The sequence below is a fragment of the Sminthopsis crassicaudata genome, chromosome 5, assembly GCF_048593235.1.
Source record: "Sminthopsis crassicaudata isolate SCR6 chromosome 5, ASM4859323v1, whole genome shotgun sequence".
NCBI classification, from domain to species: domain Eukaryota; kingdom Metazoa; phylum Chordata; class Mammalia; order Dasyuromorphia; family Dasyuridae; genus Sminthopsis; species Sminthopsis crassicaudata.
In genome coordinates, this window is record NC_133621.1 from 144,067,006 (window position 1) to 144,091,218 (window position 24,213).

The window sequence follows — 24,213 nt, forward strand, 5'->3', positions numbered from 1 at the left end:
TTGAATTATTATAAATTTGAATCAGTTCTCTGTACATTTTAGAGACGAGGCTTTTATCAAAACCCTTGAATGTAAAAATGTTTTCCCAATTTATTGCTTCCCTCCTAGTCTTGTCTGCATTAATTTTGTTTGTACAAAAAAACTTTTTTTATCTATTTTGTGTTCAATAAGGAGCTGCAGTTCATCTTTGGTCACAAATTCCTTCCTTCTCCACAGATCTGTGAAGTAAACTATCCTATGTTCTTCTAATTTACTTATAATATTACTCTTTATATCTAAATCATGAACGTATTTCAATCTTATCTTGGTATATGGTATTAGTTGTGAGTCAGTGCCTACTTTCTGCCATATTAGTTTCCAATTTTCCCAGCAGTTTTTGTCAAAATAGTGTGAGTTCTTATCCCCAAAACTGGGTTCTTTGGGTTTGTCAAACACTAGATTATTTTTTAAAATTTTATTAATTTTATAATTATACATTTTTTGACAGTATATATGCATGAGTAATTTTTTAATAACATTATCCCTTGTATTCATTTTTCCAGATTTTCCCCTCCCTCCCTCTACTCTCTACCCTAGATGACAGGCAATCTCATACATTTTACATGTGTTACAGTATAACCTAGATATAATATATGTGCAAACATTAGATTATTATAATCATTGATTATTTTATCCTGTGAACCTAATCTGTTCTATTGATTACTCTATTTCTTAGCCAGTACCAAATGGTTTTGATGATCACTATTCTATAATATAGTTTTAGGTCTGGCATAAATAGCTAGGCCACCTTCATTGATATTTTTTCATTAATTTTCTTGAAATTCTTGACCTTTTGTTCTTCCAGATGAATTCTGATATTATTTTTCCTAGATCTATGTATGAAATGATTTCTTGTTACTTTGATTAGTATGGCATTAAATAAATAGATTAATTTAGGTTGTTTTGTAATTTTTATTGTTTTTTGCTCAGCCTACCTATGAGCACTTGATATTTTTCCAATTGATTAGATCTGACTTTATTTGTGTAAAGTTTTGTAGTTGTGTCCATATAGTTCTTGACTTCGCCTTGGCATATAGACTCCCAAATATTTTATATTATCTACAGTTATTCTAATTGTAATTGTATCCTTGTATCTCTTGCTACTAGACATTGTTAATAATATATAAAAATACTGGTGGTTTAAATGAATTTATTTTGTATCATCCAACTTTGTTAAAATTGTGAATTCTTTCTAGTAGTTTTTCTAATAGTAGTTTCTAGTATTCTTTAAGTATACCATCATATCATCTGTAAAGAGTGATAATTTGATTTCCTCCTTATCTACTCTTACTCCTTTAATCTCTTTATTTCTCTTATTACCAAAGCTAACATCTTAAATACAATATTGAATATTAATGGTGACAGTGAGCAACTTTATTTCACAAACTTTGATCTTATTGGGAATGGTACTAGTTTGTCCCCATTAAATGTGATGCTTGCTGATGGTTTTAAAAAAAATGTTATTGATCATTTTAAGGAAAACTCCATTTATTTCTATACTCTCTAATGTTTTTAATAGGAATGGTTATTGGATTTTATCAAATGCTTTTTCTGCATCTATTGAGATAATCATATGACGTTTGTTAATCTGATTATTGATATAGTCAAGATTGCTGATAATTTTCCTGATATAGAACCAGCCCTACATTCCTGGAATAAATCCTACTTGGTTGTGATATATTAATCTGGGGATGACTTTCTGAAATTTCATTGCTAATATTTTTTTTAAAAAATTTTCCATCAATATTCATTAGGGAACTTGGTCTATAATTTTCTTTCTCTGTTTTCACTCTCCCTGGTTTAGGTATCAGATTCACCATCTTTGTGTCATAAAACAAATTTGGTAGGACTCCTTTCTCTATTTTTTCAAATAGTTTGCATTGTTTTGGAATTAATTGTGCTCTAAAGGTTTGGTAAAATTCACATGTAAATCCATCTGGCCCTGAAGATTTTTTCTTAAGGAGTTGATTAATATCTTGTTCTATTTCTTTTTCTAAAATGGGACTATTTAAATAATTTATTTCTTCTTATTTTAATCTGAGCAATTTGTATTTTTGTAGGTATTCCTCCATTTCACTTAGATTATCAATTTTATTGACATATAGTTGGATAAAATAACTCCTAATTATTGTACTAATTTACTCTTCATTGGTGGAAAGTTCTCCCTTTTCATTTTTGTGACTAACAATTTGATTTTCTTCTTGACTTTTTCTAATTTTGTTTTTTGTTTTTTTTTCATAAAACCAACTCTTAGCTTTATTTAATAATTCAATAGTTTTATTACTTTCAATTTTTCAACCTCCCCTTTATTTTCAGAATTTCAAATTTGGTATTTAATTGGAATAAATATAAATATTTTATAGTCAATATATAAATGTTGTTGATATTGTTGTTATACATATTGTTCCTTTTTCTTTTATCGTGTTGGGATACAGCCTAATAAGTGTTATTACAAGGTCAAAAATATGCATAATTTTATTGCTTTTTGGCCATGATTCCAAATTGTTTTTTTTTTAATTTGTTTATTTTTTTAATTTTATAATTATAAAATTTTTTGACAGTATATATGTATGTGAGTAATTTTTTAAATAACATTATCCCTTGTATTCATTTTTCCAAATTTTCCCCTCCCTCCCTCTACTCCCTCCCCTAGATGACAGGCAATCCCATACATTTTACATGTGTTACAGTATTACCTAGATACAATATATGTGTGTAAATCCAATTTTCTTGTTGCACGTTAAGTATTAGATTCTGACGGTATAAGTAACTTGGGTAGATAGACAGTAGTGCTAACAATTTACATTCAATTCCCAGTGTTCCTTCTCTGGATGATGTAGTTTCTGTCCATCATTGATCAACTGGAAGTGAGTTGGACATGATTCCAAATTGTTCTTTTGAATTGTTGGAACAGTTTGCAGCTCCACCATTAGGACATTTGTGAACTTATTTATTCCATTTCTTCTTCAACATTTTCCAGACTCATAAAAATGGTCTTTCAGTCTACATCAGTGAAGGGAATACTCATACTGAGAAAATAATGGAACTTTTATGGTAGTGTTAAGTGTTAAAGTCAAGGGAATAGCAAATATCACATGCTTCTCATCTTTTTTTTTTCTGTCTCCTTTATTTCCTACCAGTATTATTAAATAAGTTATGAGCTGATACTCAAATACTAAACTTCACCTTAGTCAGTAGTCATTAATTTATCAAGCATTTAATATACCTAATGCCACGCTCTTTGTTAATACAAACAAAAATACAGTATCTGTTCTTTATGAGTTTACAATTTAAAGGAGGAAGACTATACATTATTGAGTTCAAAAAAAGGTTGAGAGAGGGGAAGAAGATACTCTGAGAAAGGAATGATGAAATCTGTAGTCAAAAGCAGTTCCAGAAGAGAAATGAAGGGTGGTTGTCTTAGACTTTCCTTAAAATGGAGCTGAGTAGAAGTCATTGAGAGAAGGAGGCTGCAGGTTTCTGGGAGGACATTCCAGGATGAGAAGATAATATGTACAGAGGCAAAACAAAGCCATAAGAGACATAGTCAACTGCTCATAATAAAGAAAATGTACCAAAATATTAGAGGTTAGCAATTAAAAGTCCAAGATACTTGTGGTTACATACTTGTGTAAGGCAGATGAGAAAAATAGATGTAATTCAGTGTTGCTCCACAGTGCATGATTATATTACAGAAAATTACTTAATTTTTTTTTTTTTTTTTTTTGGTATTAAGTGATTGATGTACTTTGCCATGTCATGGTGGTGGCCTTGGGTTCCCAGTGGCCATGACAGAGAAGCATAGGCTCTGACAAGTAATACTTAACTGGAAGGATCTCAAATCTGGGAAAGGTAATGTACAGCTATATGTATTTCATGTGTGGGTAATTGTTTGAAGAGGTCTATAACTTTTTTTTAATATAGTTTTTATTTACCAGATATATGAATTGGTAATTTTACAGCATTGACAATTGCCAAACCTTTTGTTCTAATTTTTCCCCTCCTCCTCCCCCCACCCAAGATGGCAGGTTGACCAATACATGTTAAATATGTTAAAATATAAATTAAATACAATATATGTATACATGTCCAAACAGTTATTTTGCTGTACAAACAGAATTGGACTTTGAAATAGTATACAATTAGCCTGTGAAGAAAATCAAAAATGCAAGCGGACAAAAAATAGAGGGATTGAAAATTCTATGTAGTGGTTCATAGTTATCTCCCAGTGTTCTTTCATTGAGTGTAGCTGGTTCAGTTCATTACTGCTCTATTGGAATTGATTTGGTTCATCTCATTGTTGAAGAGGGCCATGTCCATCAGAATTGATCATTATATAGTAGTATTGTTGAAGTCTATAATGATCTCTTGGTCCTGCTCATTTCACTCAGCATAAATTCATGTAAGAGGTCCATAACTTGATAGGTAATGAATTTTTTGGCCACAGTAACTCATGAGCATAAACTTCTTCATGTTTTTCATGGTTTTATATTTGGAGAGAGAGATAACATAGCATATTCCCATATTTGTGAGAACAATTTATCATGTATTTCTGTAAAATATTTAATAACAGCTAGCATTAATATTTGAAGATTTGCAAATCATTTTACAAAATCTTATTTTATCCTTATACCAATCATAAGATTGCTATTCTTATTTTCCTGATGAGGAAACTGAAGCTGAGAAATTAAATGATCACCTTGAGTCATATAGTTTAGGCATCTGTGGCTTCATTTGAACTTGTGTCTTACAGATTCTACATCTAATGCCATATACACTGTATCACTCAACCACTTGGTCAAACAACGTTTTACATATTGAATTAACATAAAGAAACAGAAGTCAAATCTAATCAGTTCACCATATATTACCTGTAATAATCAGAAATAGATATAGCATGAATAAGAGCCTACTAAGACTACTATTATTGGAACCATAAAGGTTCAACAATTTTTATTTCAAGTTTTTAAGTTTGCCTACAAATAAATTTCTTAATGGAGGAAGACTATCCCGATTCCCTTTTTACAAATGTTACCTTACAAACTTTAAGCCAATTTTTATTATAAAGTTGATATTCTCATTTAAGTGTTTCAGGTAGCATTGTGCAGTGAAAAGAATTGTAGATTCGGAATAAGCAGTCTAGAATTTACATGCCAGCTTTGCTAATTACTACTTAATGCGAATTTGCACAAGTTACTTAACCACTTTGGACATCTGTACCCTCATTTGTATAATAATTGCAAATTGATGCCTGTTATGCAAATTACAATCTTATATTGGCTTGGAACCGTGTATATCAGAAATGGCACTTTAAACACAGCTTATATTTCTTCTGAAGCTGGCTTTAAAGACCTTATCTTAAAAAGGCTGAGGTCTATTTCCTATTGAGGTCTATTATTCAAGTCTGTATTTGGCCACTGGACCCAGATGGCTCTGGAAGGGAAAGTGAGGCAGGTGATATACAACTTCTTCACTTAAATCCAATTCACTTGTATGTCATAGCAACACCTCCCTCATGTTATGGTGCTTTTCAGGAATGAAAGACAACAACAATCCTTAGGAATATTTAGGATCATTAAAAATGTAGTTTCCCAAATGTAATTTGTTCATGCTTTAATTTCTAATTAATTTTGGGGCTAGCTCATTATCCATCTGTGCAGAACCCTAATTTTTTCCTCTAAGGATTGAATTCAGTCAGTTTGCCTTCAGAATCTCTATAAGGGTAGTCATTTGGCCCTTTGTTTAATGATAAGATGTTTGTCTATTTATTGGGACTTTTTACTGGGAGTATGTTTTACCAGGCCTGCCATACTTACCCTCTTATTAGTGATATTGCGTAGGAAAAGTCAGAACAAAAGGGAAGGACCATGAGAAAAAAAAAAGCAAACAAACAAAAAAATGCTTCAATCTGCATTAATTTGCCATAGTTTTCTCTCTCTCTCAGTAGAGATGGCATTTTTCCTATCCCAAATCTGTTGGAATTATCTTGGATCAATGTATTACTGAGAATAAGGAATTCTGTTATAGTTGATTATTACATTATCTCCCTGTTACTGTATACAATGTTTTCCTGTTTCTGTTCACTTCATTCAGCATCAGTTCATGTAAGTCTTTCCAGGCTTTTCTGAAATCAGCCTGTTCATCATTTCTTATAGAACAAGAATATTCTGTTACATTCATATACTATAACTTATTCAGACATTCCCCAGATGGGGGAATTTTTTTTAAATGGGCGTTCTTTCTCCCTTTTTATTATCTCTTTGGGATACAGATCTAGAAGTTGGTACTGCTAGATTGAAAGATATACATAGTTTTATAGCCCTTTGAACATAGTTCCAAATTGCTCTCTGGAATGTCTAAAACAGTTCACAATTCCACCAGGAATGCATTAGTGTCAGTTTTCCCACACCCCCTTCAACTTTGAGATAAAGCATTTAAAGTGCTTTGTATAAATTAAAAGTATTTATAAATATTAGTAGTGTAAGTCAGCACTGCCTCTGGATTCCATCCCCTTGTTTGACAAGGAAATTAAAATTTTTAATGGCTTAGTTTGTGGGTTCTTTTGACCATTTCCTTATTGTAGCTCCGTTATGTTGATTGATCATTTTTAGGGAGGAATGGTGATAATCAACACTACTATCTTTATTTTTTCATAGTAAAATAAATTCTTCATCGCTAGTCATAAACTTTTAATTAATTTATGGGTATGTACTTTATTTCTAGTTTGTTGACTTTGATAAAGAAAAAAGTAGTGGTAAATTTTTTTGAAAGGGTTTTTTTTTTAATTCAATTTTAAGTAAATTCCTAGTATTGGGACAGCTTGAGGGTGTCAGGGCATGTTCAATTTAATGAAGTTTTATCATGTCATCCCAAATTGTTTTCTAGAATCAGACATTTTCAATGTGAGCAATGAAGTTTGGTACCTCTCTTTGCTCCTTTGCTCCTTACCTCTAATGTTGAGCTATTTTTATTTTAAAAATTATCATTGCTTCTCAAAGATAGGAGGTAAAATCTCATAGTTATAATTCACATTTCTTACTATTAGTGATTTAAAGGAACTTTATAATTATTGCTAATTTGAAATTTTAATTTGAAAGCTGATAATATCCTTTGACTATTCATCTTTTGAGGATATGATGGCTTTCTGCCTCTCTTCCCCTCCCCATCCCCTGCTCTTGTGTGCTCCTCATAGGACATATATCTTAGGAAATTTTGTTTATTAATTTTTTGAATACCCTGAAACCACTCTGCTGATTCTTTTGCCTCAGGGTACTATCATTCTATTCAATTTTTTTCTTTTGACTTTTTGGTTTTGTCACAGGAATATCAATTTTAATGTATAGTTCTTTTCCTCTAATAGTCTGGTAATAAAAATACTATCTTTAGAATATAGTACTTATATATGCTCAAACACTTAGGGGTCTGTACTGTTAGTAATTTCATTATCCCTTTTAGTAATACAAATCCCAACTTATCTATGTCCATCCTATGTGACTCTTTTTAAATCCTACCACAACTTTTTTACTTAGCATTCACCTAGTATAGTGACTCATCTGTATTCTTCATCCTTCCACATCTTCTTTTATATATTTCTTTCATAAAGAGTCTTTTACACCTGATCATCTTTGAAATTCAATTTGGCTTAGAAGGCTAAAGACTTAGGCCACTGATGTAGTATCCTGGTTGTGTAGGAACCAAAATCAAAAAGCATGAGGAGCTGGTCTGGCTCTCCTCTCAAATTTGTAATTGACCAGAATGGACAATATAGAGGTAAGGTAGCAGTGGTCTAAATAAATCAATGTTATAGCCTTGCTGAATAGTTTCCTCCTCTAAAAATTCTTTTCCTGCCTTATAGTATCCTTCTCCTACTTTTACTAAGTAAACCTCCTTTTGCTAATTATGAGATAGTCTATCAGTATCTAATTTCATTTCAGCCTTGAATCTGAACTAGTGGCTTGGACTGCCCTACTATAGTTATTCTTACTATAAATCTTACATCAAAATATTTTTATTAAAAAGAGGGGTCTTTGTTTTGTGGAGAAGCTGGGTATCATTAAAGGAGTTTTGCCATTTCCTTGAATCCATTAGCTTAACTCTCTCCTCTTTGCCCCTTCCCCCATTTTGGTTAGGAGCCCAAAGTATTGTCCATTTGTACCCTTTATCTCACACCGGTCAATAGTCTGTTTTGGTTGTTCATCCCACCACAAAATGATAACTTGTCAATAGATACTCTTTTTTATTCTGTTTTTTTAGATGGCCAGATGTCAATAGATATTCTTTTTTATTCTGTTTTTGTAGATGGCCAGATTCAAGATGAGGTATGAATCTCTTCTAGTACATTACAGTGTTTCAGCAGGAGCAGTACTCTATTACTAGAAGTAAAAGCATTTGAAGGAACTAACCATTCATAGGGATTTCCTTTTGAACTTTGATTTTACACTGAATTTCTTCCACCACAGTGAGAAAATTTACATTAAATATTGTTTAAAATTTCTCACTTAGTGTTCATTATCAGAGGATTTTGAAGGAATCTTAAATAACTCTGATGTATAGATGAATGATTTCTTTGAAAAAGGCAGTTACATAACCTTGGTTTACCTCAATTTCCTCACCTGCACAAGCAGGATAACAATAGTAACTACCTTTCAGGGCTTTTGTGAGAATAAAATAATATTTGTGAAGTACTTTGTGAACCTTAATATGTTATACAAATTCTGTTATATCATTCTTATATTAGTGTTATACTGTCATTTAAGAGAAATAGCAAGTTCTCTATCAATTCTGTTATCAATTCTGTTATTGTTAATGTCTCGTATGTATACACATCTAAATGAATGACAGAAATTTCATATAGATGCAAAAGTAGGTATATATATCTTTTGAGGTTTATTAATAAGGTTTGTTTTTTACCTCTTTTTTTTCTTCTCTCAGATACTTTGTAAATCAATCTATCATCTTTCCAATTGTCTTGCCTATGTTGTGAATCCTTTCTAAATACACTTGGTCAAATCTTGTTTTTTTTCCAATATTTGTTCTCTTTGGTACCATTTCTATTTCTTTAAAAACATATAACGTTAGAGTATGGAAGGAAGCTCTTGATGGTGAAAAACAATTGTTATAAAAATATTTATATATAAAAATATTTACATTTTCCTTCCATTTGCCTCTCTTTCATTTTCATCTTTAATTGTCTTCAGAATGATCATCTAACTGCATGTCTTGCAAAATACTGGCTTTGTAGTGATACTCTTCTTCTTCTTCTTCTTTTTTTTAAATTAAAACTTTTTATTTACAAAACATATGCATAGGTAATTTTTTCAACACTGACCCTTGCAAAACCTTTTGTTCCAAATTTTCCCTTTCTTCTTCCTACCCCCTCCACTAGCTGGTAGGTAGTTCAATACATGTTATATATGTTCAAATATATGTTAAATCCAACATATGTATACATATTTATACAGTTATCTTGCTATATAAGAAAAATCAGATCAAGAAGGGAGGAAAAAAACTAAGGAAACAAAATACAAGCAAACAACAGCAGAGAGAGGGAGAATACTATATAGTTCCCATGGTCCTCTGAGTATAGATGGCTCTCTTCTTTACTGAACAAGTGGCTCTGGTTTGAATCATCTCATTGTTGAAGAGAGCCATGTTCATCAGAATTGATCATCGCATGGTCTTGTTGCCATATATAATGATCTCCTGGTTCTGCTCATTTCATTGAGCATCAGTTAATTTAAGTCTCTTCAGACCTCTCTGAAATCATCCTATTGATTGGTTCTTCCAGAACAATAATATTCCATAATGTTCATATACTATAATTTTTCAGCTATTCTCCAATTGATGACTTCCAGTTTCTTGCCACTATAAAAAGGGCTGCCATAAACATTTTTGCACATGTGGATCCCTTTCCCTCCTTTAAGATCTCTTTGGGATATAAGTGCAGTAGAAACACTGCTGGGTCAAAGGGTGTGCACAGTTTGATAACTTTTTGAGCATAGTTCCAAATTGCTCTCCAGAATGGTTGGATACATCCACAGTTCCACTAACAATGTATCAGTGTCCCAGTTTTCCCACATCCCCTCCAACATTGGTCATTATTGTTTTCTGTCATCTTAGCCAATATGATAGCTGCATAGTGGTATGTCAGAATTGTCTTAATTTACATTTCTCTGATCAATAGTAATTTGGAACACCTTTTCATAAGACTAGAAATAGTTTCAATTTCTTCATCTGAAAAGTGTTCATTTCCTTTGACCATGTATCAATTGAAGAATGGCTTGAATTATTATAAATTTGAGTCAATTTTCTGTATATTTTAGAATTGAGGCCTTTATCAGAACCTTTGAATGTAAAAATGTTTTCTCAGTTTGTTTCCCTTCTAATCTTATCTGCATTAGTTTTATTTGTACAAAAACTTTTTAACTTAATATAATCAATTTTGTGATCAATAATGATCTCTAGTTCTTCTTTGGTGGCAAATTCCTTCTTCCTTCATAGATCTGAGAGGTAAGCTAGTCTATGTTCTTCTAATTTGTTTATGATATCATTCTTTATGTCTAGATCATGAACCCATTTCGACCTTATCTTGATATATAGTATTATGTGTGGGTCATTGCCTAGTTTCTGCCATACTAACTGCCAATTTTCCCGGCAGTTTTTGTCAAATAGTGAATTCTTATCCCAAAAGCTGGGGTCTTTGGGTTTGTCAAATAATAGATTGCTATATTCATTGACTATTTTGTTCTGTGAACTTAACCTATTCCACTGGTCAATTGTTCTATTTCTTAGCCAGTACCAAATGGTTTTGGTGACTGTTGCTTTATAATACAGTTTTAGATCTGGTACAGCTAGGTCACCTTCATTTGCTTTTCTTTTCATTAATTTCCTTGAAATTCTTGACCTTTTGTTCTTTCAGATGAATTTTGTTATTTTTTTCTACATCAGTAAAATAGTTTCTTGGGAATTTTATTGGTATAGTACTAAATAAATAGATTAGTTTAGATCATATTGTCATCTTTACTATATTTGCTCAACCTATCCAAGAGCACTTGATATTTTTCCATTTGCTTAGATCTGACTTTATATGTGGGAAAGTGGTTTGTAGTTTTGTTTATATAGTTCAGGACCCTCCCTTGGAAGATAGATTTCCCAAATATTTTAAGTGATACTCTTCTTAAAAGTGAAATGATGATTGTGTTGTTTTTGTCCTCCATCTTCCTCTCTTTCTGGCAAATAAGTCAAGTGATATTTTTATTTATTTTTTTGTTGGTTTTTTTCTATGAAATTTCTTTTAAGTGGTTTTGCTTTCCTTGTTATTGGTATTGTTTTACATTTTAAAATTCTGGTATAAAATAATTCTAATGATCATAGTAGATATTATCATTGCTTTCCCATATCCCATTTTCATTAGTAGATACTATCTTTGCTTTCCATATCCCATTTTCATTCTGTTATTTGTATAAATAGTTTAGGGTTGAGTTGTTTCAGTTTCAGATCATACGTTTTTTCATATAAGATTAGAGAATCATAAATTTATATCTTTAAAGTATCATACAGTTCATATATTCCAACCACTTTATTTTAAACATTAGGATATTGAGGCATAGAGAAGGCAAGTAACTTGTCCAGAATTGATGGTCCATACAGTGATAGTGTCTGATTTGAACCCCAGTCTTCTTGACCCCAAGGTCCAGATCCTTAAGCCCTTTGCTTTGTCTGTTTTTAAAAATATATATCATTGGAGACCTGACTGTAGAGAGCTCCTTTGTAAATGATTCCTGCATTATTAATGACACTTTTTCTGTGAAATATCAGTTTCCTTTGTAGGTGTGTGTGAGATGTTGGACATTGGACCTGAAAAGGTCCAATGTCCAACATCTCTACATAATAATTTTTTAAAGTAAAAATTCCTGATGTAACTTGATGAAGATTTTGTCCTTTCCTATTCCTTCTTCATGAATCATCTTTTTAACATATTTATCTTCATACTTACTTTTTGGCATCTATGCATTTAAGTCAATGAGTATTAATTTCTCCTAACTTAATTAATTTGCAGGATTCTTTGCATTTTTTCACAAATTTTTTTCTACCTTTTCTTTCTAGTCTGTTATTAGTACAGAAGATGTAATTCCTGATTTTTTTTTTTTTTTTGCATGAACCTTTTGTGAGCTCTGCAATACAAGATTATCATTATCATGAATAATGTGTCTTCCTATCTTCAGGCATGGGATAAAAACTCTATCTTCTAACTCTTTGCCTCTTTGGAGAGTATCTATATGGAATCTCTTAGGTGCAACTTTCTTTTGGTACAGTTTATAGTGACAGTGCTGAATTGTAAGTCTTTCAATATTATGTCAACTCAGAAAAGTGCACATTTTGAGTGTCAACATTCAATTTCATATTTTTAATACCTCTGCCCTTTCTGTCCAGTATACTGCCACTGTCACTTCAGAAGCAGATGGGGAAACAGAGGATTTTGCATTTTATTTAATTCTTGTTGTTTATAGTCAAATAATGCATAACTAAGTAGATAGTCTACTAATGAAAACTTTTCACTTAGCAAAGCTTGGTTTTCAGAAATCAGACTTATTTCATTGTCAGAATCTTGAGATCATGAAGCATTGTATGAAATGGATACAAAAAAGGAGCTGGAGTTCTAGTATTCCTAGGTTGGAATACTATTAGATTTCATGTTTTAATCTTACCTCTGATGCTATTTAAACAGGGAGAGTAATAAAAACTGTGACTTTAGTTTCTTTTCTTCCTTTTCCCTCTACTTGTCACTATATGTTAATGAGAGAGCTTAAAAAAGTATTGAAGGCTATTTTTTTTTTTATTTTTTGTATTACATAAAATATAATAATTCCTTACAATGTGGCTGTCAGTAGAATTAATATTTCATTTCTTTTAGACTGCCAACCCCTTCTGGCATGATAAAATCACCCTGATCTTGTCTTCTGTGTAGCCAGTGAGATCCAAAGTTTGTTTGAATACTGTGATGAGGTATCAAAGATTTTTGTATAGGACCTTAAATCCAGGTCCTACATTAGCATAACTATTATGCATAATTAATTTAATTTTAAAATGTTAATACCTTTAAATAAAAGGGAAAAAATATTTAATATCTCAATTGTGTAACTAAAATATTGACCTTAAAGCAAGTGACAATATTATGAGAATTTCTGAATATAGAATGTGTGTGGTAATGGTGGCTTTTTTCATTTTTCAAAAAATATTGTGGAAATATTTTGAAAAAAGTCATTTTAAAAATTGGATGTATATTTTCTGCATCTTAGGTAGTTATTGTTCATTCTTTCCCACTGATAATTTCAATAACTCATTTAGTGCTTAATACATACAATTTATTATGTGTGATTTCATTCAATTCTTATTATCTGAGGGAATTATTGTATGTATTACAACTATTTTTCATAAGTGGAAGCCTTGTTTTAGAGATTGGAAAACTTCCAAAATCATACAATTAGTTGGCCATCAATGTATGTTGGCTGAGATATATTGTGCAGTACTTTTTTCCACTATACCAGACTACTTCACTGAGTATGAAAATTTTAGCCATTACTAGAACTTAAGGTTTACTTGAATTTGGCTGTAGCTGTGGAAAAATATTTTTATGCCAAATCTCTTATTAGAAAGTTCTTATTATAAACCATTCTCAAATGATCCTGGAATAGGAGATGAAAATTGCAATTAAAAATATTAAGAGTAACATGAAAAAGTGCTTTAAATCATTATGGATAGAGAAATGCAAATTAAAACAACTCTGATGATAATGGACAGAATCAGGTACACCCAGAGAAGGAACACTGGGAAATGAGTGTAAACTGTTTGCATTTTTGTTTTTCTTCCTAGGTTATTTTTACCTTCAGAATCCAATTTCTTCCTTTGCAAAAAAAAAAAAAAAAATTCAGTTCTGCACCACGTATATTGTATCTAGGATATACTATAACATATTTAATATGTATGGGAATGCCTGTCATCTAGGGGAGGGGGGGGTGGAAGGAAGGAGGGGAAAATTTGGAACAAAAGGGAATGCAAGGGATGATGCTGTAAAAAATTACCCATGCATATGTACTGTCAAAAATGTTATAATTATAAAAATAATTTAAAAAAAAACATAAAAAAATTAAAAAACTCAATTCTGATAGCAAATGCTAACTATTTTTTAATTGAAGCTTATTATTTTAAAAACATATGAGATTTTTCAACATTGATCCTTGTGTTCGAGTTTCCCTCCCCCTTCCTCCCATTCCTTCCCCTAAATGTTAAATATGGTAAATATATATATATATCTACATATATATATATGTAGATATATATATATATATAAACCTAGTATAGGCATATATATTTATATAATTATCCTGCTGCACAAGAAAAATGAAATCAAAAAGAAAAAAAATTGAAAGAGAATAAAATTTAAATAAAAAACAGGAAAAGAATTGAAAATGCTATATTGTAATCCACACTCAGTTCCCACTGTCTTCTCTCTGGGTGTGCAGATGGCTCTCATCATCAACAGATTATTGGAACTGGCCTGAATCTTCTTGCTCTTGAAAAGAAGCCCCTTCCAACACAATTGATCATCACATAATCTTCTTGTTGCCATGTACAATGATCTCCTGGTTCTACTCATTTCAATGAGCATCAGTTCATGTAAGTCTTTCCAGGCCTTTCTGAAATCATCCTGCTGATCATTTCTTATAGAACAATAATATTCCATAACATTCATATACCATAACTTGATCAGCCATTCCCCAACTGATGGGCATCCACTCAGTTTCCAGTTTCTTGCCACTATAAAAAGGGCTGCCACAAACAGAAAATGCTAACTATTGAATAAAGTGTAGCAAAATTGGAATATTAATGCATTGTTGGTGGAGTTGTGAACTGATCCAACCCTTCTGGAGAGTAATTTGGAATTATGACCAAAGGGCTTGTAAAAACTATGCATATCCTTTGATCTGGCACTACCACTACTATGTCTGTATCCCAAAGAGATCATAAAAAGAGGAAAAGACCCAAATGTACAGAAATATTTATAGTTGCTCTTTTTGTGGCAAAGAATTGGAAATTGAGGAATGCCTGTCAATGGGGGGGGGAGTGGTTGAACAAGTTATAATATCTCTGAATACGTTATGAATGTAATGGAATATCCTTGCTCTATAAAAGATGACTATCAAGAAACTTTCAGAATAATATGAAAAAACTTACATGAATTGATGCCCAATAAAGTGAATAGAACCAGGAGAATATTGAAGATGGTAACAGCAACATTGTGTGATGATCAACTATAATAAACTTACCTCTTAGCAATACAGCAAAGTAAGAAAATTCCAAAAGACTTGTGATGGGAAATGCTTTCCATATTCAGAGAAAGAATTATGTAGTCTGCTTTTTCTTTCTTGTAGGTTTTCTCTTTTGTTGTAATTTTTTTAATAATATGACTAATATGGAAATATATTTAATATGATTGTACATATTAAACCTAAAAAACAATCCTTAAAGTATATTTTGCTTTGAGATGTCTTTTAACTGACTATTAAGGGGATTTATGAACTCTTATTTTTATTTTTATTTTTTTATTATTTTAATAGTTTTTATTTACCAGATATATGCATGGGTAATAACATTGACAATTGCCAAACCTTTTGTTCTAATTTTTCCCCTCCTCCCCCCCCATGGCAGGTTGACCAATACATGTTAAATATGTTAGAGTATAAATTAAATACAATATATGTATACATGTCCAAACAATTGTTTTGCTGTACAAAAAAAAAAAAAATCGGACTTTGAAATAGTGTACAATTAGCCTGTGAAGGAAATCAAAAATGCAGGCTAACAAAAATAGAGGGATTGGGAATTATATGTAGTGGATGAACTCTGGGAGATGATTATGAACCACTACATAGAATTCCCAATCCCCTCTAATTTTGTCTGCCTGCATTTTGAATGTGTAGATGCACATACTAAAATTTAGTCTTGGCAGTAGTAGCTGTTCAATGGGGAAGTAGCTTGGAATTGAGCTGGACCCAGGGAGTGAATTTATTCAACATTTATTTAAATTTGTTATTTAAAGTATTCTTACATGTACCTTCTTTCTTTGGGAAGGTAGTGGTGTAGGGGTATATACTGTTATTGTGGTCTAGGGGTGTGTATATTGTGTATGTTCTTAGATATGGTTGATATGTTTATTGGTTTTTCTTAACTGTTTTTTAAGGAAAATTCACCTAGTGTTCAGCAAAATGACATACATGGAAATATCTCTGATGTAAAAGAAAAGAGCTCTAATAAAACTTTAAAAAATTAACAATGGGGAACTGAGGCAAACTCGTTAATTGTTTCTACATGCTCTTTATAAAAACTAAAAATCGACGGAATTTAATTTTTAAAATTGTAACAGACCTTAGAGACTGTCCCATCTAACCCTCTCATTTTACAAATAAGAAAACAGAAACCCAAAGAGGTTACATGACATGTACAGGATTACCTAACTGGTTTATTTTCAAAAATTTTATGGTTTTTTTAAATCAATTTTTTGGTCAATCTAAATGCTCACATTTTGACTTTATGTGAAAGGTATCTTAAAAAGTTAATCTCTTTGGCTTTAAATAAAAATCTTATATTCTATTTTGTGGATTTTACTCTCAAGTTATGATTTTTATAGCATTCTTTGCATCTTGTAATGATTAATTCAGAAAAAATATTTTATGTATAACTAGCTAAATTGGGAGGAAATATTTAATTTTTAGTATATTGCTGATGAAACAAATTTGCCAAGTAGACCCTTCCCATATTTTCCATATTTAGGTCATGGGTGTTTTGCTTTTATGCCTTTTGAATCCATATTTTTTTTTCAGGAAAACAGCATGACTGCTGCAATTCCTATTCTGAACTCCACATCTTTTAATTTTGGCATTTCGCCTAAGGGTGGAAAGAGCTGCCCAGTTTTTTTCATTTAGAAAAAGAATAACTCTCTTTGCATTGCTACCATAAAAATCAGAATGATACTTGAATTATGATACCAAATTCTTTTGGAATCTTTAGTTATATAACTTGAAAGTATTACTGTTTCTTCATTTATTACTGTTTCTTCATTTTCTGTATTCTGTCTTGAGAGTCAATAATTAAAACCACGGAAGGTGACAGGGTCATGGATGGGGTAGTATATAGATGAAGGTTTATGAATAATCTTTGGGATCATCTATATTTAGATATTAGAGATGGTTTGTCACTTTCCAAATTGAAAAGTAGCTATAGAGATAAGGTAGGAAACAAAGGGAGAGCAATGTCACAAAAGAAGGCAAGCAGTGAGAGAAAAGGATGAGTAATGAGGATAGATTTAATAATTACAAAGTTTTTCTTACTGGACTGGAACAGTATGTCAGAAAGAAATAATGTTGGAAGCATTATGAGAAACAAGTGAAAGATAAGGAAGTGGGGGTAAAGAATATAGATAATTCTTCCAAGGATTTAGTTGTAAAAGGAAAGGGAATGATTAAAGGTTGTGGGGTTTTGTTTTAATTTTGGGAACCTTGAGGGTGTTTGTTTTCAGAAGTGAAGGAGCTAGTAGATGAAAATAGAAGAGAAGTTTAAAAAGCAGTGATCTAAGGGATGAGAGGATAAATATAGAATGGTGTCTTTGAAAAGAGGACTGGATTTTTGTGGTACACAATGGAAAATAGAGAACTCAAAATGAACTACTTTTTTTTCCTAGTTTTGGGAACATCGTTTGAAGAGAAAAGAGGTTTAGAATAGTCGTTAAGAGGTATGTGACAGGGAGAGAATAAAAGTTGCATATTATTAAGGACCCAATTGACCTCAGGTAACATAATATTCAGGATAGCTAGGTGGGGCAGTGGATAGAGCACTAGGCATAGACACAGGAAGATTCCTCATCACATCACGTTCAAATTTTCCCTTGGACATTTTCTAGTTGTCTAACCTTAGTTCCCATCTTTAAAATAATTGGAGAAAAAGAAATGGCAAACCATTTCATTATTTTTGCCAAGAAAACCCCAAAGGATCATGAAAAGTCAGACATAACTGAAATGAATCATGAACAACAACAAAAATATTCTACTAGATCCAGTCAATACAGTTGTTTACTGCATGTAGCAGCTTCAGCAACATAAAGAAGGTAGAAGGTTAGAAGAAAGTATAGGTAGAAAATATGGAAAACCATGAAAAGAGAGAGGAGAGAAGCCAAAGGAGATAATGATGAAAGAGGATACTACCTAGTTTAAGGTAGAAGGTTAAAACTGGGAAGAGAAGACATGGATAATAAACTAGGAAAGCAGGTATAGGGACAGAGGGCTTGGCAGTTTCAGTTGGGAAAAAAGAATAGATTAATAAGCAATTAGCCAGAGTGAGAGGTGGAAATAGAGAGGATTGTGATCAGAGAGAACCTTATCAGAACTGATGTATAGCAATTACAGGTGATGGTCACCATCCTCATGTGCTAATGAAGTCAAATAAAGGTGGGGATCATGGGACTTGATATTGATGAACTTGGAAGCCATTATATTTGAGGAGTTCTAAGGGCATATTGTGATCCTTACAACTCATACACTAGATAAATGCTGTTACTATCCTCATGTCATAGTTGAGGAAAGATTTGCCCAGGGGTCTCACAGTTGGTAAGAGTCTGATGCTAAGTGTGAACTCATTTCTTTCTGATTTCCATGCCTAGTGATTTATTTACTGTACCACCTAGCTGCCTGTCTCTTTGGGTGAGAATCAAAAAATTTTTGGTATCTTTTGGTGCTGTAGAATATTTTACTTCAATTTTCTGACTGTTAGCTTATCAGGATCTTGACTTTTCAGTGAAAAAAGTCACTACAAAAGCGCATGGTTTACAACAAAACTGTTACAAGTGACATCTCATAATTCTCAGGTAGGGTTTAAAATTTTTTTTATTGTTGTTGATCAACTTCCCAGGTGTATTCATATGAAAATAATATATATGTTGTTCTTATTTTCAGGCCGGAGCCGCAACAAAAAGCTCCCTCTGTACCCCCTCCACCACCACCACCTCCACCACCACCTCTACCAGAACCAGCACCACCAGAACCAGAAGAGGAAATTCTGGGATCTGATGATGAAGAGCAAGAAGACCCTGCAGATTACTGCAAAGGTTAACTCAAATATGAACTGCTAAATTTTTACAGTATTTGTTTTCTAAAATTGTTTTCCTATATTTCATTAAAGGAGAATTTTGATGGGTTTTTGGGGTATGAGTTTTGTAGTAAATGTCTTTGATATTTTAAAATTAGGTTCTTCATTTTAGCATCAATTTAAAGTCTTAAGAATATTTCCTATTCTTTGTAGAATTACTTCATAATTTATCATAGTGATTTACTCTATGTTCAGTTTTACATAGGTTATAAAAATTCTTTGATAAAAATGACAAGGACAAGTGAGAATAATATATATTTGACTTCTTTAAATTTCTGAACATTTTAATATAAATTTTTTCTCCTGTTATATCTTCATTTTTCTATTCTCGATCAGTCTAATCAAATTAAAACTTAAAGGCAGGGATAAAGATTAGAGAACAAATCAAAGATGTGGTTGTATGTGCAATGTATATCCTGCTTGTTTTTAAAAGGATTTTCCATGACACACAAAGTGAAAAGTAATATAAACAACAAGAAAGAGAAAAACAAAAAACCCTATAATAATAGGAGCACAACAAGTAACCATTACCTAACATTTGAAATGAGCTAATTACTATGGTTGGGCACTGAATTTGCCTTGTTGTTTCCTGAAAGCTAAAGAAGAAAGGGAAATATTTTGTGTTTCAAAATTTGCTCTCTGTCTCCTAATTGTATTAATTTGTGGGGGGAAAAATTTTTTTTAAATAAAATCATGGAAAGTTTTATCATGTTTTTCCTGGAGTAAGGAATTTAATGATAATATGAGATAGTATCTTCAGCTTCAGTTTTACAATACATGTAGAAATTCTCTTTAAAGAGCTTTTATTATATAGAATTCCAAGAGTATAATATTGATTCTAAAATCAGTAAAAGCATTTTTGTGAGCAGGACTATGATTAAACTATCTGCATATGTTGTTTAATGATATAATTTAATATGAAAGTTAATTTTTAGAATTCCATGAATGAATAGTTAAACTTGATAGTTGTGTCCTAATTCAAATCTCAGTTACCTTTACTAAGTTTTTAATATGTATTAGATTGGAACCAGTTCAGTTCATAATTGATTTTCCTAACATTTGGCTCAAGTTCTGATTGTGCTGTTGTTCCAGGTTAAGGCTCTTCTTAGCTTAGTGAAGATACTTTCTGAATAAATAGTACATTATCAAGTTAGTTAGCATTTAACTTTCTTCTTCCTTACCAAATAGAAAGGTAAGGAACACAAAATAAATGCAATCCTCATATGACCCCAAGATCAGAATCCATCTTGGTACATGAGATCATCCACACTAATTTTTTAAAAGCTTTTTATTTTCAAAACATATGCATGGATAATTTTTCAACATTTATCCTTACATAGCCTTGTGTTTCAGATTTTCCTCTTTCCCTTCACTCCCTCCCCTAGATGGCAAGCAATCCAATATGTGTTATATATGTTAAAATATATGTTGAATCCAATACGAAAACACTCTTTTTATTTAATTCACCACACTTGTATCTGCTAGGCACTGATATAGAACAGGTATGCCACAGATCTAGCTCTTAAGAAACTTATAGACTCAAATGGGTCAGGGAAGATATATACAAATTTACCCTGATATTTAAGGTTAGTATAAAGGAAAGCCCACTCAGAATTCATGAGAAATTAGAAGCAGCAGAAATCAATTTATTTTGGAATTGTTGAATTTTTTTTTTTTTTTAGCTTAATGAAGGTGACATCTAAACTGGGATTTAATGAATGGGAGGGACTGACCCCTTCTCTGCTTACTCCCCCCCAAAAAATGGGGTTAAGATAGTAAAGTCCATTTTAGGAATGGAGATTCAAGATGGCAAAATAAGAATGTGAGGAATGTCTTTGCTTTGGCTTGGGAACTATATGAAGGGTGGAATGCAGAACCCATGTCCTGGAAGGAAGATTTTTACAGTAATTTTAAGTTAGAAAATGAAAGAGTTTTAACTAGACAAGTTACAATAGGAAGGAAAAAGAGAGTTTGAATGGAAAAGACATTATAAAAGTAGGCAAAAAAAAATTAGCAGTTGATTGATTATATAAAAAAGTTGTATGCATCAAATATAATTCTAAAATTATAAGAATTGGTGGCTAGTAGTGCCAGTAATCAAAATCAAGAAGCTTCAAAAGGAATAATTTTGAAGGGTAGGAGTAAGAGGATTAATTTCATTTCTGAGATGTGGAGGGATTAACAGACTAAGTAGAAGTATATAGCAGGTAGTTGAAAATGTTGATCCTGGAGGAGGTTTGAGATTATGGGAATATAGGTATAATCATAGAGGTTGGTAGAAAACAGTCAGAATGGATTCAAAAGGCAAAAGGTGTCGAAATAAGGCATTAAGGCACAGAAAGTACTAATCACTTCTGGAAATTCATGTACGACATTTATGCCCTTTGCAAACCTTCTTAGAGATTTAAAATTTTATAATTCATCTGCTTCTCTTATATATTACTTTTATAGTTCCTTCTGTTTCTCTTCCTATTTTTGTTTTAATCTATTAGCAGCCATGTAGAAGCAGAGAATATTTTCCTACACTCCGATCTTTCACTGCTATTCTCCTTTACTATATTTTATCCCATTCCAATCCTATCTACTCCTATCACTTGCTACCTTCTGAAATTCCTGTTTCATAGTGAGCACACTCTTCTTCTTTCTAGACCTTATGCTTATATTACTTCTGCCTACTTGATATTCAGTTGTTTCAGTCACGTGTGACTCTTTGTAATTGTATTTGGGGTTTTCTTGGCAAAAATACTGGAGCAATTGTCATTTCCTTCATCAGCTCATTTTACAGATGAGGCAAACAGTTACATGACTTGCCTAGTGTCACACAGGCAATAAATATTTGAGACTGGATTTGAGCTCAGGTTCTCCTGTCTCCAGAGCTGACCTTCCATCTGCTAGCCTTCATTAATACTTGACTTTTCGTGCATGTTGGTGTACTGCATTGCTAACCATCCTAGCCAACTAGAAAGTAGTGGTAGGAATAAGTTTTTAAAAGGCTTTGAATATCAAAGAATTTTGTATTTGATTCTGGACATGATAGGGAGCTATAAGCATTTAATGAGTTAGAAGAATGACAGAATTGGACTGAGAGGATTTATCCTATGTGAATAAGGGGCCAGGCATTCCCACTAGCTACCTAGGAATTACTGCCTTCAGGGCAGGAAGGCCAACCAGTCTGAAGCTGTAGGGTACTTAAAACAAAAAGTGCTGGAAAGTCTGTCATTAGCATCTTAATCACCATTTCTACTATGACCCTAATGGATATCCCAGAACCCAAACTCCCAGAATTTTGGTAATGTCAATGTCTCCCAGACTACCAGGCTTGCTTCTAGTCCAGCCCCTGGGGAGAAATCACTGTGGACAAGGGGCTACTCTTCCTCAGTACTATAACCAACAAAAACTATCCAACTACCAACAAGAGGCAAATGAGTACAGGAATTCTGGAAATGGTACCACACACATTCTGTTTCCAATCTAGTCTTCATAACCATCATTATAGAGAGGTGGATTATATGGTGAAGAGAAGAGAAATAGTAAATGTATAGTATTTAGGTATCTGAATTTAAACCTCTCAGACCTAAATACCTAAGCAAAAACATAAAAAAATTAAGAATCTGAATAAAATGTCAGGGAAAAGATACAATAGACTTCTCAAAAAGATGAAATGAGAGTTGAATATTAATAAATTATGTGTGGGAGCTTCACAAAAATTGACCATGTTATCAGGTCAAAAACCTTCACAAATTGTTGCAGAAAAGCAAAGAACTTAATCCTAAAGAATAGATGGATCTAATTGTGGAAACAATTCGTATTTCATTAAAGATAATGGCAAAAATGAGGCAATATACTAAAAATTGAGAATGTAGTCAAAACAGTACTTAGAGGAAAATTTCACATGTTTAAAAACTTTCTTTAGTTAAAAAAAAAAAAGGAAGCAGTTCACTGGATTGGGCATGTACAACTGGAAAAACAAACAAACAAAACAAAAAACTCTTGAAAACCAACAAATTAAACATCCTCAATTAAGCACTAAAATAGAAATTCTGAGCACCCAAAGACAGATTAGTTAAGTGGGAAACAAGCCATTAATGTAATAAATAAAACTTGAAATTGGTATGTTGGGGAGAAATGAATAAAATCAATGAATAATTGATAATTATCTAATTTGATTTAAAAAAGAAAAATTGCTAATTTTAAAAATGAAAAAGGGAAATTTTTGTATTCAATGTAGAAGATATAAAATAAATAAATTGCTAGGAACTATTTTCCCCAATTATATCCCAGTAAAATGATGTTTACAAAAATTAAAGGGCCTATATTAACTTAAATAATCTTGTCTTAGAACATCAGCTTTATAATACATAAATGAATTTTTAAAGAAAAGAGATCATATGGATTTACAAAGTGATTTCTGCTAAACACTTTAAAACATTTCTAATATTATATAGTACTACATAAGCTGATTACAAAAATAAGAAATTCAAGGCACCTAATAAATTCCTTTCATGACACAAGTATGGCCTTGCCATCTAAACCAGAGAGTGTAAACAGAGAAAAAACTATAGATCAATATCCTTAAAGATTAGTGTAAAAATTTTAAATATCATTAAGGAATCCGTAGCAATGTATCACAAAGATTATACATGATGACCAGATTAAATTTATACTAGGAATTCAGGATTGGTAGGAATCAGGATCGATTAGGAAAACTGTAAACATAATTGATCACATTAATAACAACAAAAAATAGTGATAGTAATTAATGCAGGAAAAAAAATTTGACAGGTTATAGCATCAGTTCCTTTTGAAAATACCAGTTAGACTAGGAATATACATACCTATCCTTACTTAGCTTTTTTCTTCAAGTGATTGAACTAGCCTCATATATAATCCTTTCCAGGAGATCAGAGATAAAGGGAAGATACTCCTTATCACTATTATTATTCAGTATTATGCTAGAAGCACTAACAATAAGACTAG

General features: G+C 31.9%; 1 protein-coding gene across 8 annotated transcripts in view; it reads left to right on the forward strand.

The window, feature by feature from the left end:
- The window catches only part of SRPK2 (SRSF protein kinase 2), a 274,052-nt gene that overhangs the window by 155,393 nt on the left and 94,446 nt on the right, over positions 1-24,213 (forward strand). For 7 of the 8 annotated variants that reach the window (XM_074268415.1, XM_074268416.1, XM_074268417.1 and 4 more), the window contains one exon: positions 19,044-19,195. The exons of the other annotated variant lie outside the window; for it this stretch is intronic. In XM_074268415.1, coding sequence (XP_074124516.1) covers positions 19,044-19,195 — 152 coding nt within the window. The remainder of the gene's footprint in view (positions 1-19,043; positions 19,196-24,213) is intronic. 8 annotated transcript variants of the gene reach the window in all.